The following is a 14777-nucleotide window of genomic DNA, read 5'->3' as shown; positions in this document are numbered from 1 at the left end:
GGAAAAAACTGAAAAACAAGAGAGCATCAAAGACACCCCACTGAAGTCGCCTCACCACGCTGAGTACCACTCTAGTTTTCTCATTTTGAGACAAATGTGTATGCTATGTCACTTAATGGAAATCAGGCCCATCACCTAATAACTACTTCTTATCACTAAATTCACCTGCCCAGGTAATAATACTAATAACTATCTTTCTGCCCCCCTTACTAGACTTTAATTGGAAATAATTGGCAACTACATGGTAACACATGGTGTCTCCTCTCTAATCACAGAAGGAAACAAAAAAGTAAAATTATTCTCATGTCCTTTAGAGTAATCCCTCAACAAAATCCCAATTAAGGAAAAGGTAAATGTCACAGTGGCATCTGCTGTTTTTTTCCCAACTGCAGCTGACATTCAATTTTATTTTATATTAGTTTCAGGTGTACAGATAGCGTAGTGGTTAGACATTTATATAATTTACAAAGTGATCTCTCTGATTAGTCTAGTAGCCACCAGGTACTATAGTTATTATGGGTTCTTTTTTTAAAAAATTGCTGTGGTTTTAAGGAGGTCACTACGGCTTAGTACTCTTGCCTTTTTTTTTCTCCCTCCCTGGAACCTGGGAGAATTACACAGAAATGCATAACTTTGCTCAAAACAAATTAGAAAATTTTAATTTCTAATTGCTTCAGTGATTCAGCAATCATCCCATCAAACAGCTGAAATAAGCAGTTAAAAATCAGAGAATGAGGACCGGACCTTCCATGCTGGGACAGACCCAAGGAGAGCCCAACATCCTTATTTTACAGTTGGATGACATCTAGTTGAGAGAAGCCAATCATATGGGCAACAGTGTCATTCATGAGGGGAGCATCTGGATGTGAATATATGTGTAAAACAAATGAGAGGGGCTTCAGAAGTCAGAGCGAGCAAAGAGCACCCTGTAACCAGATCCGTCGGGTGGTCAGGAAAGGATCACCCTCAAGAGAGATGCAGGAAGACCATGAACTACAGTCGGCACAGTTCTGTGTCTAAGCTCAGCTTAGTGGACCTGGGCAGTAAGGTCACTGAGCCTCTGACTCTCAGTTTCCACATCTATGAAATGGTCGTGTCGTACAGGTGTTATCAGATAATTTACAAAAAATGCTTAGTGTGGTGCCTGGCATATAAGAGGCACTAAAACATACCAGCAAAAACCAATGACAGGGCTACCTGGTGGGCGTGTTATGTTTAGTCCTCACAATGACCGTTTTATTGATGGCTTTGTTTTGCAAGGGGGATGAGGAAGTCTAGAGCAATTTACTGGCCACAGAGCACAAAGCTGGTGACAGAGAATATGACCCCAAAGTCACCCCTTTTCCACTATAATACACTACAAATTATTTCTCTGGATAACTTTTCCCTACCTTTGGATCACTCTCTTTCTGCACAGTTCCTTGGAGTTGTAAAAAGAAGAGGCTACGATGGCCCTGAGTTAACACAAAACCCCTACCCCACACATCTGTGAGGTCAGGGAGCAGATCCCAGATCCTGACTCTCACTATAAATTCGGACATACAAAATGTTGCCAAGAGAGTACACAGTGTTCTCCAAAACTCCTCCATCCAGTTTCCCCACTGTTAACATCTCACATTTCCATGGTACACTTGTCAAGACTAGGAAACCATCATTGGTACCTTACTATGAACTACACTCCAGACTTTTACTTGGATTTCTCCAGTGTTCCCACTACTGTCTTCCTTCTTTCCAAGATTTAGTCCAGCGTATTCATTATATTTAGTTGTCATGTCTCCTTAGTCTTCTTGGTTCTGTGACAGTTTCCAAGTTTTCCCTTGTTTTTCATGGAGAATAACATTTTTAAATGCATAAAATATTTCTTATTGGTTCACATAAGAAACATATTGTATTGATATACAGTTATCAAAATATTAAAAAACAAATCTGTATGTGATTCTTCTTTTTTAAATTTATTGGGGTCACACTGGTTAATAAAATTATATAGATTTCAAGTGTACAATTCAATAATACGTCATATGTATATTGCATTGTGTGCTCACCACCCAAAGTTAAATTTCCTTCTGTCACTGTATATTTGACCCCCTTTACCCTTACCCATCCCCCTTTTCCCTTTGTATATGTGATTCTTTATTAACACATTTCACAGAATCTACCAATGGTCTAACAACAGTAACTCTGAAGCAGTGAAGAGGAAACAGTATTCCAAATTATCTGTGTTGTCCCATCCCAGTTCACAAATTCCCTGATGCCATCACGGAGCCATGTTACGAATCCCTGCCCAAGAGGGAAGAGAGAAATCGCAAAATCTGAGCTTCGCAAAGCTCTCTCACCAAGACAGCGGCTTCACTCAGGGGGTCTGGCATGGGATGGGGTTTCTGAAGACTATTAATCTAATTTGCAAAGGGCTGCTACACAATGACACACAGAAACAGGATGATTAGCTGAATTCTGGCTGCATAATTCAGAGTTGGCTGCAGTGAGAAGCAGTGTTCCTTCGATCCTTGCCCACACTGAAGGGTGCCCATTTGTATAAAAATGCAACTGCGTGATATAGAGTTTGTGCTGGTGCCATAACCAAGAGGGCCCGGCATTTTCTTTGGGAATCAGAAGAAACTATTTCTAACTTGGGGTTGTGAAATATTTTTACAAGTCACTTGTTTCAAAGCCATTTAAAAAATAACATTTTACCTCAAACTGTTCTTCTGAATTAAAAAGTGACTGTTTATGGTCTGCGGCGATTTTTCTAACAAGCCTTCTTGGTATAATAATTAGTACCAATGAACAGTTAGGCACAGCTTACTGTAATCTGAAAAATGAGCGTTTAAAGGTATTATATATTGAGTGTTTGCTTTCTCCAAAAATGTCTTTGTACCTTGTTCACCCCTTTAGCAATGTAGTTGAATGCCTCCATTTCTTGGTTTTCAACACAGCTAAACCTCTTTCTTGTTCCATCAAAAATAAAAAGGTGACTTTCAGTGAATCTGTAACAAGGCGATATTAAAATCAATTCAACTGAAATAGGAATCAAGGAAGCATTAAATTATAGTCTTTAAAATCCTTTTATGCAAATAAGAAACACGGAAAACCCGCTGAGTTTTATGACTGCATCTGCCAGATGGGAATAGCTCTGTTCACAGTTCTTTCTCCTCCAAATTAAGTCTGAGATGCTTGGCATCTCAAAGCTGCAACTGCACCACTCCACGTGATGTCTATGGTAGCGGAGAACTTCCAATGACAATGAAGCTTTGGAAAGCCACGGAGAACCAAGCAGTTGGCATGACTTTCAGTCTCTCTGCCTTAAAAATTGTTTTGTTGTCCTGGAAGGGGCTGTGGTTAGAATAACAGAAACTCCAGATGAAAAGAATCTTGGACGGGGTTCAGTATCACCTCCCTTCACATTCAAATCCCCTCCACCTTATCTAAGGCAAGTGTCCAATTAGGACTGAAGAACTCCTCACCGGAAACATATGTGATCACGTCTGTAGGATTAAATGCAGATGGTAAATTCATTCAGAAACATCACCTGGGCACCTGCCAGGTGCTGGGCAGTGGGCTCGAAGCACGGCCCCCCAGATGAAGTGTACAGAGTCTGCCGTGGGACCACATTGGCCAGGTGAGAGCATAAGTTAATAATTAAACAATCAAAACATACAAGTGATGGCCACAGGATACGTAGAGACTAAGTACTGAGGGAAGGCTTTGTAAAACAGGTAACATCTGAGCTATGTTTTAAACTACAGTGAGGCCAAAAAAAAAAAAAAAAAAAACCCACAAAGAATATAAAATGAAGTGCTATATTACGACTCAGCTGAAATTTCACTTTCTCTGTGGCCCTTCAAACATCCTCTTTCTTCTGCTGGAATCCTTTCTCCTTGTCTGCCTGGTGAATTCTCACCCATCCAGGGCACTGAAGTAAATGAGCGAGCCCACGGTCAGGAGTAGTCAGAGCTGAGGCTGGAAGGGTATGCTGGATTGAATGGCATCCTCCCAAAACTCAAGTCCACCTGGAACCTCAGAACATGACAGTGTTTGGAAACCTTTGCAGTTATAATTAGTTAAGATGAGGGCATACTTAACTAGGGTGGGCCCTAATCTAGTGACTTGTGTCCCTCTAAGAAGGCCATATGAAGATACAGAGACACACAGGGGAGAAGCCATGTAAAGACTGAGGCAGAGACTGGAGTGATGATGCATCTACAAGCCAAGGAACAGCAAGCATTGCTGATAAGCACTGAAACTAGAAGAGAGGCCATAACAGATGCTCCCTTGGAGCCCTCAAGAAGGAACCAACCCTGCTGACACTAGGATTTCTATCTTCTTGCCCCCAGAACTATGAGAGAAGAAATCACTGCTGTTTGAAGCTACCGAGTTTCTAGTGATTTTTTACGGCAGTCCTTTGGGACTCAGGGACCGAATTATGAAGCCCTCGGCTTCCCACAACACAGGCAATGGGAAACCACTGGTGAAGAGCATGATCTTAGAAAGACTACTCCAGCAGAGGAGAAGGGAACACACTGGAGAGGAGAGACACGGCAGGAGGCTAGTGCAGCAAAGAGGCGGGAGGTGACAAGCACTGAATAAGACAGCAGCAGTGGGGAGAGGGGAAGACATTTGAGAGCTACACAGAGAGGGAATCATACACTTCAGTGCCTGCTTGAAAGGGAGGGATGGAAAAGGGGAAGAACTGAGGCTAATTCTGGGTTTCTAATTTATGCAAGGGCATGTGTGGTGGTACCATTAGTTGAAATAAAGAAACACAAAAGAACAGATCACAGCAGAGCAAGGTGAGGTAGAAAGTAGACCTAAGATGATGAGAGATATCTATAGTCAAGAATATCCTGGTGGAGATGTGCAGTAGATAATTGAAAATAAAGGAAGAAAATCTGGCTGGCCTCCTTTATCAGGATTTTATGGTATATAGATGGTTAAAGTGAAAAGCATGGCTGAGATCCTCCAAAGAGAATGTGTAGAAGGAGGGACAAGAGGACCAGGGAGGGACACGAAACCCTAACATTTAAGGGTCAGGCAAAAAGAGAATCTTGAAGAGACAGGAAGGAATGGGCAAAGTGGAAAGGAGGTAACCAAGAACAAATTGCACTGAAGAAGCGAAATAAAAAGACCCACAAAAGATGTTTGTTCTTGGCTGTATGTTGCTCAGACAGATCATCCCAAATGTGGATGTCAAGAGGAAGGGCTACCCAGAAAGCCTAGTGCATTCCATGAGCAGCTGACAGAGGACGGAGAAGAAGGTGGTATGCCATTCTATTTTGTGCTCAAGGAAGACGCCCAAGGTAGCAGGCTGTGTCTGGGTGACATTCTGTGAGGGACCTAACATGAGGAGAGACCTGGAGAAGAAAAGAAGGCAAGCAGAGCGTTTGTGTGTGGAAGGAGGAAAAGACTCCTGTAGAGAATAATAACCGACTTACAAGGAAGCAAGGAAAAACTTTCTAAGGATCTGTATGAAAATGGAATGAAGAGTCTTGTGAGGCAAGGAGTTCTTTCAGTGGATGTGGGAGAGCTTTAGAATTCTAGATCAAGGGTGGGCAAACTTTTTCCTGCAAAGGACCAGACAGTAAATGTCTGTGAGTCATGTGGCCTCTGTCATAACCGTACAACCCTGTCATAGTGTGAAAGCAGACACAGGCAATGTGTAAGTGCATGGGCATGTCTGTGTTCCAATAAAACTATCTGCAGAAACAGGAGATTAGCTGGACATTGCTGGAGCATATATGCCATAGTTTGTGCCAACCTCTAGATTCTTGCTTTTCAAAGAGTGGTCCCCATATCGGCAACTTCGGAATTACCTGAGAGCTTGTTAGAAATACAGAATGCAGGCCCCATCAGACCCATGAATTGTGTCTGTATTTCAACAAGATCTCCAGGTGATTGGTGTGCACAGAGAGTTTGGGAAACATTGGTCTAGATGAGTGATATCTACACTGGAACCCGAGCTGGGCTAGCAGGATCAAAATCTCCCAAGAAGCAGATAAAAACCATATTCTTGACCTTAAGTCCACAGGTTCCTACCTAGATAGAGGTCTGACTGGGGCTCGGGATCCTGTATTGTCACACAGATAATCCTAAGGTTTGAAAACCTCTGGTCTGGCAGCCTCGGAGGACCCTTCCAACTGTTTCTGTGTATCTACTTAAGAGAAAGATTTGACAACTCTGTTTATTATTATTTCCTTGTTCTTGTGTTTTGTTTCTGTTTTTCAGTCAAAAACCTGCTTTTCTGTTTCAGAAAGAAATCTCGCCTACCAGTTGCCTACATTATGAACTTGAACAAAGAACAAAACACTCCAAAAGGCATTATCAAAAAGTCCTAGAGCGCCAACTGCTGGTCTCCTTGAATGCACCACATTTCCACCACATTTCCAGACATCCTTAGGGGTTCTCGAGGCCGCCAGAGAAAAATGGAGTAGGAGAGAAGGGAAGGAGGAAGAGGAAAGGAGGAATGAAAGAAGTAGGTGAGGAGAAATTACAGCATTAATTGTACTACTGCCGTAAACTCTATGCTGATGATAAACACACTTAAATATTACACTGAGTAACTTTTTTGGTGGGGTGAGGGGATATGGGTTTCTTGATTTAAACTCTGGCATCAGAACCAAATTGAGAAGCGTCCACATAAACCCTGTGCCTCTCATCCCCTCATCCTGAGCACTAGTCAGAATGCTCCTAGAGAACTAAGTCTGCTTCTGAACAGGACATACAAGCTACTTCATTTCTCTCATCCTTTCCATGTATGTGTTTTGCACACTCACTATAGGCTGGGCAATGTCCCAGGGGTTCACTGGTGAAAAAGACACAGGAATGGTCTCTGCCTGCATGGAACTTAGCCCTAGAAATAATCAGTTAAGTAGGACCAAGGCAAGTAAATGCCATATCCCAGAGTGATTCCAGGAAAAGTATGGCTACTCTGGGAATGTACAATCAAGCAACATAGATCAGGGCAGGGTACAGCTGGTGTTCTGCTTGGCTAGCCCCCCATTTTTAGGATCTGAATGTCTTAGAGGCAGGGTGTGTGGTCTGCTGTCCACACAGCGGCCCTGTGGTCTTATTCCTGGAGGCTTCACATTGACTCATCTGGTTCTTCAATCAATTTGAACTGGCAACAACCCTCCGTCCAGAGGGTCAGAGGAAGGTTCTAGGTAGAAATGACATTTATGCTGAGGCTGGAATGATTCATTAGGAGTTAGTCAGACTTGGAGGGGAGGGGAGATTTGCAGGGGAAGTCTTCAAAGCAGAGTGTGTTTGAAACAGTTAGAAAACATGAACCTGAGGGAAATCAGCGTCCCTGGGGCACAGAAAGTGGCGAGAAAGGGTCTAGAAGTGAAGCTGGGCTGGTTCACAGGGGCCAGAGGGAAAGTGAACCTCATTAGCCAAAATAGTTTGCTTTTTAAAAGAGATAGAAAAATTTCATAGGGACTTGAAGGGTTGTTTTTGTTTGTTTGTTTGTTTTTTAAAAGGAAATGACAGACAAAAAAGACCACCTGTGATTAGGTGGAAATGGGTAAAAGGATAGTAGAAATGAATGCAGCAAGTTGAGAGAGATGACAGCTGGCTGCCCTAGAGGAGTAGATGTAGGGATGAAGGATTTAAGAGCTACTTAAAAGAAGGCAGAATTGATTAGACTTGGTGACTGACAAGATGTGGGGGAAAGAAGAGTCAAAATGGCTCCCAGATTTCTGGCTGATGTAACAAGGTGGATAGTGGTGTCATTAAGTGAACTAGAGGTCACAGCGGGGATGGGCAGGGAAAGTGAGTTCAGCTCTGAACAAGCTGTGTTGGAGGCACGTACCAGACCTTCAGGTGTTCAAGTTCAGGAGACGGCTAAGTGTTTGGATCTAGAGCTCAGGAGAGAAGTCTGCGTTGGAGTTAAAGACCTGGGTATTGATGGCATATGAGAGGAAGCTGAAGCAAGAGAGATGAGATGATCCAGGGAGAGGGTGAGAAAAGGAAGGCGCCTAGGACAGAACCCCAAGGGAATCCCAACTTCTCAGGGATGGACCAAAGAGAAAGGATCTGCCAGGGAGGCTCTGCCCCAAGAGTCAAGAGAATACCTACAGAAGGAAGGCGAGATCCACAGAACTGGATGTCAGAGAGAAGCCAAGTAGGATGAGCCTGCCCAGTGAGAATAAATTCAGAAACAGGGAGGTTGCTGGTAACCTGGGCAAGATCAGTTTGGAGGATACAAATGTGCTCAAATGCTAACAGGAAGAGAGCATGCAGAAAAGAGAAGGGTCGGAGATGCAGAAGAGGAAAGTGAGGATGAGGTGTTCCTTCCAGTAGGGATTGAGGGGGGCGGATCTAGAACATGAGCGGGACACAAAGGTGTAAGATGGGGCGATGGTCTCAAGGTCTGGGCAGTTCTTATTAAATGCTATTCTTGCTGTTAAAATGTACCACAGTATTTTGCAGATGTAGCTGTAAACAGGATGATCTTGACAGGAACTCAACCAGATGAGTACAGCCAACTGCAGAGAAGAAATCAACGTGAAAGTGACCAAATAGTATATTAAGCAATGGCTAAGCCTCCCTTCCGGGAGACAAAGCTTTGGATATGAATCCTGTCTCCTTGACTTACTGCAGGTAAATAAAACTACCTAATGAGAGCCACATCTTGTTCTTGAATAGAGCACCCCAAACAGCAAACTCTTTGGTAACACGGGGTCCAGCCTTTGGTCAGAAGAGGGCCTCTTCTACTTATCAAAAGGGAAGAAAAAGGCTGGTGCTGCCATGGGAACATCTGCTAAGTCTGATGGTTGGAGGCTGAGTTGGTTTTCACATCAGAGCTTCCATTTTCTCTGAAAGTGGTGGGAGAGGGCCTTGGAGGGCGGGAGGTGGTGGTAGGGAGTGGGACGCCCTAATGCAGTTCTAGGTAATGATGAATTCAGAGCGAGGTGGCCACAGTAGACAGGAGGTAAAAGTCCTTGTAGATAAGACAGAATGGTTAGTCCGATGTGTCATCTGGGAAGACACAGGAGTTACCTTGGGACAGAGAAGTCTTACCAAAGTCTTGAATGACTGAGGGTGGGGGATGGATGTAGCCGGGTGTCAAGAACATCTAAGGAGCTGGGATTTTTACATGAAAGGAGTACAGCAAAGGTAAGGAATAAAGATAGGGGAAGAAGATACATCTTCGGGCCTACCCTGAACTCAGGACCTCTCTGGTCAACAGTGGGTCCTGCCGGACAGCAATTCTTCTGGAAGTCTCCCCTGCCGGACAGCAATTCTTCTGGAAAGACTCTCCTTGTATTGAACTTAAGTTCATCAATAGATAACTTTCACCCACAGATTAGAGTGCAGACTTCTGAAGCTACACAAATTAAACCTATACCTTTTCACATGTGAAAAGCATCTGAAACCTGCAGGAGGCCAACTGCTCTCCCACCATCTGGCCATGGGACCTTGGACAAAGCATCAACGGCTGTGGTCCTCAGTGTCCCCTCTGTGAAATGAGAAGCCTGGATGAGATGATTCCCATCAGCCCAAGAGTCACGAGTCCACTGAATGTGGAGAAGCCAAAAGAAAACCAACAGGAAAAGCTTTCTAAACTTGAAAACGAATCCACTAATCCCCTCATCTGGTATCTATCTACTCAAAAAAAATGGAAAGTAGAGACTTGAACAGATATCCATACTGCTATGTTCGTGGCAGCATTATTCACAATAATGTGAATATTGTGAATATTCACAGAAGAAGAAGAAACACACATGTGTCCATTGATGGAATGGATAAACAAAACGTGGCATATACACATAATGGAATATTACTCAGCCTTAATACTGATACATGCTATAACATGGTTGAAAGTTGAAAACATTATGGTAAGTGAAATAAGCCAGACACCAAAGGACAAATATTCGATTCCACTTATACAAGGTCCCTAGAGTAGGCAAACTCAAAGAGACAGAAAGCAGGATGGTGGTTTCCAGGGGCTGGGGTAGGAGAAAATGCAGAGTTAGCATTTAATGAGTACAGAGCTTCTGTTTGGGAAGATGAAAAAGTTCAGATGGATGGTGGTGATGGTTGTACAACAATGTGAATGTACTTAGTGCCATTGAACAGCACACCTAAAAATAGTTAAAAAGGTAAATTTTATGTTGTGTATATTTTATCACAATTTTTTTAAAAACCTGAAAAAAAAACCCCAATGAAAATAAAGTGGCTGTGATCACAGCATCTGGACTGGCTGAAAAAACCACACTAATGTTCAAACCCTTCAATTAGGCTGGAATCCTGACTTCTCTCTAACCACCTGCACTGGTTTCTGAGTTCTGCCATAACCAAGTCCCACAAACTGGATGGTTTAAGACAACAGAAACTTTTTTCTTTCATAGTTCCGGAAGCTCAGAGTCCAAAATCAAGGAGTTTCTCCCTTCAAAGCCTCTAGCAGATGCCTCTCCCAGTTTCTGGTAGCCCCACACATTCCTGGCTCATAGCGGCCTAACTCCAACCTGGGTGTCTGTCATCACATGGCTGTCGCCTCCCCGTGTGTTCACACCGTCTTCCCCGTGTCTGTGTCCAAACTTCCTTCTTATGAGGACACCAGTCATACTGTATTAGGAGCCCACCCTACTCCAGCATGACCTCAACTAATTACATCTGCAAAACCCCTATTTACAAATAAAGTAACATTCTAGAGTACAGTGGGGGTTAGGGCTTCAACATGTTTTTTAGGGCAGCAGTCCCCAACCTGTTTGGCACCAGGGACTGGTGCTCCTATGAGAATCTAATGCCTGATGATCTGAAGTGGAGCTGAGGTGGTGATGCTAGTGCTGGGGAGCAGCTGCAAATACAGATGCAGCTTTGCTAGCCCACCGCTCACCTCCTGCTATGAAGCCCGGTTCCTAACAGGCCACAGACAGGTACAGTGGCCCGAGGGTTGGGGATCCCTGCCTTATAGAAAAGTTAGCTTCCCTCTGGTCTAAGCCTCTGATATCCCCTTTGACTATCCTTTCATGTAATGCTCTAGTCAGCAATAAAACACCATGTGTTGCTCTTTGCTCTTTGATTGTGTGTCCTTTGCCTTCTCAGAAATAACAGCTTCCCTTCCTTTCCATTTCCGGATCAAAACTTTCACTCTGTGCCTACCAAGTGGCTTTCTCCCTGCCTCTGCTCCCTCCTGCACACCGTCACTGAGGATTAACTCCTAGAAACACCAAGTTCACCTTGCTCAAGGACCTTCCGTGGCTCCTGCTGTCCCCAGCATTTAGCCTGCACACCTATTTAGCTCTCAAAGATACTCTATAACTTGGTTCGACCTTCCACAGTCAATCGAGGCCCCGCTACTCTCCAGCAAGACAAGCCAACACCTTCCCCTCTCAGAGGGTACCATGTGCCCTCCCTGGGCGTGCATCGGCAGCCTCTTCCCTGAGACCTATTTCCATCAGCATTTGAATATGTTCAAAACTCTGTCACATCAAAAAATTTTCCCGGACCCGAAACCTTCCCTCCAGTTACCATCCAGCTTGTTGCTCTCCTTTCTAAGGAGAAAGATTTTCTAAAAAAGAAAATGTCTGAAGAAATTGTCTATCACTATAATCTTTATTTCCTCACCTTCCATATACCAACTGCTATCTGGTGCCCACTTCTCCACTAAAGTCACTCCTGCAGGGTGACTTATGATTTCACCAAATCCAGTAAGTTTTGTTGCCACCTTTACTGCACTGTCTTCTCTGCAGGAGCATTTAATAGAATTCACTACTTTGAAAACACTCTTCTCTTGGTTTCTATGATAAGCACACTCTCCTTTTTTCATCTAGCTTTCTGTTTATTCCTTCTCAGTATCTTCTTTACATGTTTGCTTTCCTCACTAAACAGTGAGCTCCTAGAGGAAGGGACCTCATGTGTGGTTCTCTGATGACAAGCATACTAGAATGTACATGGCAGGCCCTCAATCAATGGAAGCAAAAATCAACTCTCCATTACTTGTTTTCAGTTCGAGAATTTCCATTTCCCTGTGAAATTCTCCATATTATTTTAATTCTTTGAACACAATGATAATTTAAAATGCGTGTCTAATTAATCTGTTATCTGGATTTCCTATGAGTCTGTTTCTAGTTCTGGTTTTTCTCTCGGTTTTCTTGCATAGTGGTTATTTTTGATTAAGTGCTAAACATTCCATGTGAAAAACTGAAACAAGAATCTGAAGCTCTGGATGAAGTTACCTTCCTTCAGAGAGGATTGATTTATTTTTGCTTCTGGCTGGCAGGTAAGTAGAGATGCTGAGAATCCCTTATCTCCTTCGTTCAGCTGGCACTGAAATAATTCAAACCAGGACTCTAGTCCCTATGAGGGCTGGTTTATTTCTGGATCGCCCTTCACTCCTCATCAACAGCCTTTCAGGCCTGGGGTGCTGACCAAGGTCCTTCCAACTTTGCAGATCCCGACTTCAATTTTTGCCTCCAGATCTCTGAATCCAGTAAGCTGTCTGCTCAGACCCTCAGCCAAACTTCCCTCCCAACTACCTAGACACCACCACCAGAAAGAGAACTCCTTACTCTCCGATACCCCAAACCTGAGGCCTGCCTACCCATGCTGCTCTCCGCGGTTCCCCCTCCTACCCTGCAGGGGCAGTGGGAGCCCGGAGATCTGATTCTGGTCTTGTGACTCCTCGGCTTGACCTCTCCTGGTGCCCTTATCCTCACCTGTAAAATGCACCTGGGTTGACATCTTTCAAATTCTTTCTGCTCTAAAGGTTGTGCAATCTCTAACCTTTCTGAAGTAAGGACAATCCCAGACTATACAGTCTTCTTCTGTGGATCCATCAATGCCCAGCCCAGTGACTGATTACAACTTTCCATTCTCATAAGAGCATTATAACAAATGGACTTAAACTACAATGGTGTGGATTTAGATTTACAAACAAAGCCATGCAATTTTTGAAACTGTGCCCATTCACACTGAAGATCATTATTTGATGCCCTGGCTGCTAAGCCACGCAAAGTTGATAAGGACTCAACTAACACGAAGGCTAAAAGTCAAAGAGAAAAGCCCGACCCCAAAGAAGAAAGGTGTCACTGTAGGGTACCACTAGGCCTAATGGCATGCGATGAACAAAGATGAGGGGGACAGGCCTGAGTCAGAGCATAAGGATTAAATTGTTCTTTTAAAAAGGAAGGATGCTGACCGTGTTCCGCAACAGGCCAAGGGAGGACCTTAGGCTTTTCAGAAGCTAAAACACCAAGCTTCCTTGGTAAAGAAGAATACCAGAAGATACACAAACATTCTATCTGTTTTCATAATGAACAAAAGAACCAGTGGTTGAAAATAATGGCAGGCTGAAACAAAGTCCGACTTTCATAAGCACAGAGAAGACCTTCATTACACAGAGAATGTTCTCCTGTGCGAGCTTGCTGACTCTGGCCTGGGGTCTGCACCACCCAGCCTCTGTGCCCCTCACCTCCACTGAGCTCTTGACTTGTACCTCTTCTCTGCAAGTGATTTGTGTCTCCCGCTCCTTGCAGTATCTGGGCACATTAGAAAGCAAAGGAATCTACTCTGAAAGCTGTGCTACAACCAACACCCCCAGAAGGAGTCGTCACGGGGCTTCTCGATACGCCACCAGGAACACACTGGCTAGAAGCAGATAAACTCTGTGTGGGTCCTCACTTTTTCCAAGAGACCCTGTGTGTGGTGCAAAGGGCGCTGGCCAAGGCTACGTTCGAGCCCAGTCCTGCCGCCACCCAACAACATTCATTCAGGCATTCAAAACGTGCCGAAACCAGCTATTGGCCAGATACTCTGCTGGGCATAAAGGATAGAAAGGTGACTAGGACACATGAGGTGCCTGCCATTATGGAGCTAAAATCCAAAGAGTGCCTCAGTTTCCCCATCTGCTAAATGAAGGCGCTGGACCAAGGAATCTCTGAGGTTCCTTTTGACTTTAAAGTGCCACGGATGTACGATCGGTGGTAACAGCCCTGGCTGGCCACAGGTATCTGTGTGGCCATGGACTGGCACGGCCTCTCTGGGCCTCAGTTCCCACATCGATAGAGCAAACAGGTGAGATGTGAAAATGCCCCAGTTACCTTATGCAGCCACAGTGGGAGGTTTCCAGAATCGCCCTGCAAGGAATCCTTCTGCTGAACTGCAGCCCAACAGTAAGAATCCACAAAGGCAGCCTGACGCCAGGAGAAAGAACTTGGGGAAAAACAGCTTATTTGTGTACCTGAGAAGCAAAAACAGATAGTTCCAAATCAATGAAAGTGCAGTGTCTGGACCCTCCTGCCCCACCGTCTCCCTCCCTGCTGCAGATTTTCAGGTGTTAGCTAAGTCTTCACGACTTAGCACCACGACACGACTGGGGACCAAACACCCAAGTCTGTAGTAAAGCTGAATATTTGAGAGTGTTTTTGGCTAACATGGTCACGACCGGCTTGGGCTCAGTTGGGGAAAAATGTTTGAAAGGAATGAAACCACCATAAAAAGAAAAAGTGAGCAGGAAAACAATGAGAACAAAAATGTACAAAGGAAGCATGCACAGAGTGTTTCTTTTGGGGTGAGGAGTGAGAGGAGGGGGATTTAGGGCTGGGGAGGGGGCAGGGAGGAGGAGAGTCAGTGCCGGCAACAGGACTAGGAAAGGAGTCCCTCTAGAACAAAGAAACAGAACTTTTGGCCTGAGGAAGTTGAGGCTGATGGACCATCTGGTAATACTTCAACTGGATGACAAATCAGTTTTCCATCTCCTTTAAGAAAAAAGGCACAGGCTGAAACTGCAGCCCAAGCGGTTTACATTTGGAAGGCAGATGCTTAATACGGCAAACCTC

General features: G+C 44.2%; 1 protein-coding gene across 1 annotated transcript in view; it reads right to left on the bottom strand.

The window, feature by feature from the left end:
• PANX1 (pannexin 1) overlaps window positions 1–14777 on the bottom strand; it is a 42031-nt gene that overhangs the window by 7113 nt on the left and 20141 nt on the right. The window contains exons 2-3 of the mRNA XM_006907479.3: window positions 14040–14179; window positions 1–8 (exon numbers count right to left, since the gene is read on the bottom strand). The exon at window positions 1–8 is cut by the window's left edge and continues 204 nt beyond it. Coding sequence (XP_006907541.1) covers window positions 1–8; window positions 14040–14179 — 148 coding nt within the window. The remainder of the gene's footprint in view (window positions 9–14039; window positions 14180–14777) is intronic.

Source organism: Pteropus alecto, unplaced genomic scaffold, assembly GCF_000325575.1.
Source record: "Pteropus alecto unplaced genomic scaffold, ASM32557v1 scaffold12, whole genome shotgun sequence".
NCBI lineage: Eukaryota > Metazoa > Chordata > Mammalia > Chiroptera > Pteropodidae > Pteropus > Pteropus alecto.
This window is presented reverse-complemented; position numbering and strand designations above follow the sequence as displayed.